The sequence below is a fragment of the Triticum aestivum genome, unplaced genomic scaffold (genome assembly GCF_018294505.1).
Source record: "Triticum aestivum cultivar Chinese Spring unplaced genomic scaffold, IWGSC CS RefSeq v2.1 scaffold31811, whole genome shotgun sequence".
In the NCBI taxonomy this organism is placed as follows: Eukaryota; Viridiplantae; Streptophyta; class Magnoliopsida; order Poales; family Poaceae; genus Triticum; species Triticum aestivum.
The window spans coordinates 220-2,776 of record NW_025244382.1 but is presented as its reverse complement, the minus strand read 5'-3'; the positions used below and the strand labels follow the sequence as shown (position 1 = coordinate 2,776).

At 46.8% G+C, this 2,557-nt stretch overlaps 1 protein-coding gene across 1 annotated transcript; it reads right to left on the bottom strand.

The window, feature by feature from the left end:
- Positions 1–72: 72 nt before the first annotated feature.
- On the bottom strand, positions 73–2,182 carry LOC123177027 (probable leucine-rich repeat receptor-like protein kinase At1g35710; the record flags this gene model as incomplete). The annotated part of the gene is given in 2 exon segments (XM_044590998.1): positions 73–912; positions 1,261–2,182. Coding segments are annotated over 2 exon segments (1,762 nt in total), but the record flags the coding sequence as incomplete, so codon positions are not given.
- Between the last annotated feature and the right edge of the window lie 375 nt (positions 2,183–2,557).

Below are 2,557 nucleotides of genomic sequence, written 5' to 3'. Positions count from 1 at the left end.
ACGCACTTCATCATTCAGGCCCTTTGACCTGGAAGCGTGAAATGCAGCTGTATACTTTCTTGGTTACCTTGCCTTGCATGTTGTCCACATACTGATAGAATAAATACCTCCATGTCTCGCCGCGAAATAAGAAGATGCCCCAGTACAGCCAGAACCCAAAGATGAACCCAGCAGCCACGAAGCAATACAACCACAATGTCTCTTTATCTTCATCCAGGCTTGTTTCAGTTTGTGTCGGTGTCGGCGAGTTTTTGCAGTCTTCCAACGGAAACCCGCATAGCCCAGGATTATTGCTGTATATTGACTGGTCAACGAGTGTCCGCAGCTGATCACCCATAGGTATCCTCCCTGATAACATGTTGGTTGAGAGGTTCAGAGCGCTTATGCTCCTCAAATCTGCAAAGCCTTGAGGAATTTCTCCCCTAAGTTGGTTCCGAGAAAGGTCCAAGGATTCCAGCAGTACCAGATTGCCAATGTCTTCAGGAATATAGCCTGACAGATGATTTCCTGATAAGTTCAGGTACCTGAGTCCAACAAGGGTTGTGAGCCCTTTCGGGATCTCCTGTGATAGAAAGTTTCCAGACAAGTCGATACCCGCCATTGCTGCTATCATAAGATGGTAAACATAATCTACATTCTTCCAAACTATGTGAATCTGCACTTCATAACTACTGCGGTCAGGGTATATGGAGTCAATGTCTTGTTCTTGTGCCATGCCAGTAAAATTTGTAAAATCGTCTGGAACGGGTCCAGTGAGCTTGTTTTCTGACAAGTCCAACACCTGGAGTTTGCGAAATTGTAATATCTGGTGGGGTATGATGCCGTCAAACATATTTGACGACAATCGAAGAAAGTTGAGTTCAGGCAAACTCTTGCTTGCCCAAGAAGGTATTGTACCAGAGAAATTATTGCCTCCAAGATCTAGCGTAATAAGGTGTTTGCATTTCTTAAGACCCAGAGGAAAGCTTCCTCTGAATTGGTTATTGCCTAGGAGAAGATATTTAAGATTATCTTGGCATTTCCTCGAGAACGGAACCACACCACTGAAAGAGTTGCTTGACAGATCTATGAATTTTAAACTTGAGATGTCCCAGAAACACTTGGGGAGACCTCCATGTAAGGAATTGCTCGATAAGTCTAAGAGGTTTAAATCAGTACAGTTACAAAGGAATGACTCACCCCGACCTGTCAGAAGCATGCCGTGCAGCTGGTTATGACGGAACGCCATGGTGCTCAGCTCTCCTGGATGCTCACTAAAACAATCCCTTAGCTCTGCAACAATGTTGTTTGCCGTGAAGTCAACAGATCGCAGGGTTGTGCAGTTTTGAAAGGTCTGATGGTGAATGCCAGTAAATCCATTGTGTCCAGCAGCAATGGTTGTCAGGGCTCCTCCTACACAAATCGATGACGGGAACAACCCGGAGAAGTTGTTGTGTGCAATCCCTACGCTATCCAGGAGGCTAGTATTCCCAAGCTCGGGAACGATGTGCCCTTCGAGCTGGTTATTTAATAGATCTAACTCCTGGAGTTTTCTCAAATGAGAGATGGTACCTGGTAGCTGCCCATCCAAATAATTATAGGATAAGCGCATAATCTGTAGTTCTGTGATGTTTCCAATCTCCGTTGGGATGCTCCCTGTAAGCTTGTTACCTATCAGACTCAGCACACGGAGTTTCATGAGCATCCCAATTGATGGTGGGATTGGTCCAGTCACACTAAGGGCACTGAGATGGAGCTCCTTCAAGTTCGTCAAGTTACCGATCTCTTCAGGTAGCGTGCCATCAAGCCCCAAATCCACCATGTACAGTTCAGCAAGGTGCTTCAGCTGCCCAATACTGCGTGGAATGTGACCCCTCACATTGGTGTTGCCGATGTCCAACTTGACCAAGCTCGTCAGGTTGCCAATCCCTGCTGGAATGGTGCCGTGTAGATAAGTGTTGTACAGTAGGAGTTCCTTCAGGTGGGGAAAGGCCGAGAAGTCGAACTCGTCAAGTGTGCCATTCACACTTGCAAGCGAAATGTCGAGCCCTCTGATGTGCCTGACCGAGTCACAAGTGATGCATGTCCAATTGCAAAGTCTGGTGGAGTTGGCCAATGACCATGACCCAAGGCCATCGGCACTGGCCAAGCTAGCCTTCCACTTCACAAGTGCTTCAGCTTCACGCCGGATGTCGGATCTCATCAGCGCGGCCGCATGTAGTAGGAGATAAGTGTAAGAGAGTAGGAGAAAGCATGCAGAATGGAGATGCTTCATGATGGCTTGGTACGACTGGTGCTTCACTGCTGCCGTAGAGGATATAAAACCTCCAGATGAGCCAGCCGGCTGGCCGTCCGTCCGTCCGTCCAGTATAGGGTGGTCTGGTGGACCTCACGGTTTACAGATGGCACATTTTTAGCGAGTGACGTGCTGTTAGTTTAGATTAAGGGCAAACTACATCCTATTTTATTATAGAAGGCTGCCCATAATAAGAATAAGATAGTACAAATGGCATGATGTATACATGTGTCACTATCACTCTATCAGGGTGAAACTTGGAAGTTATCATGGCAAACACGA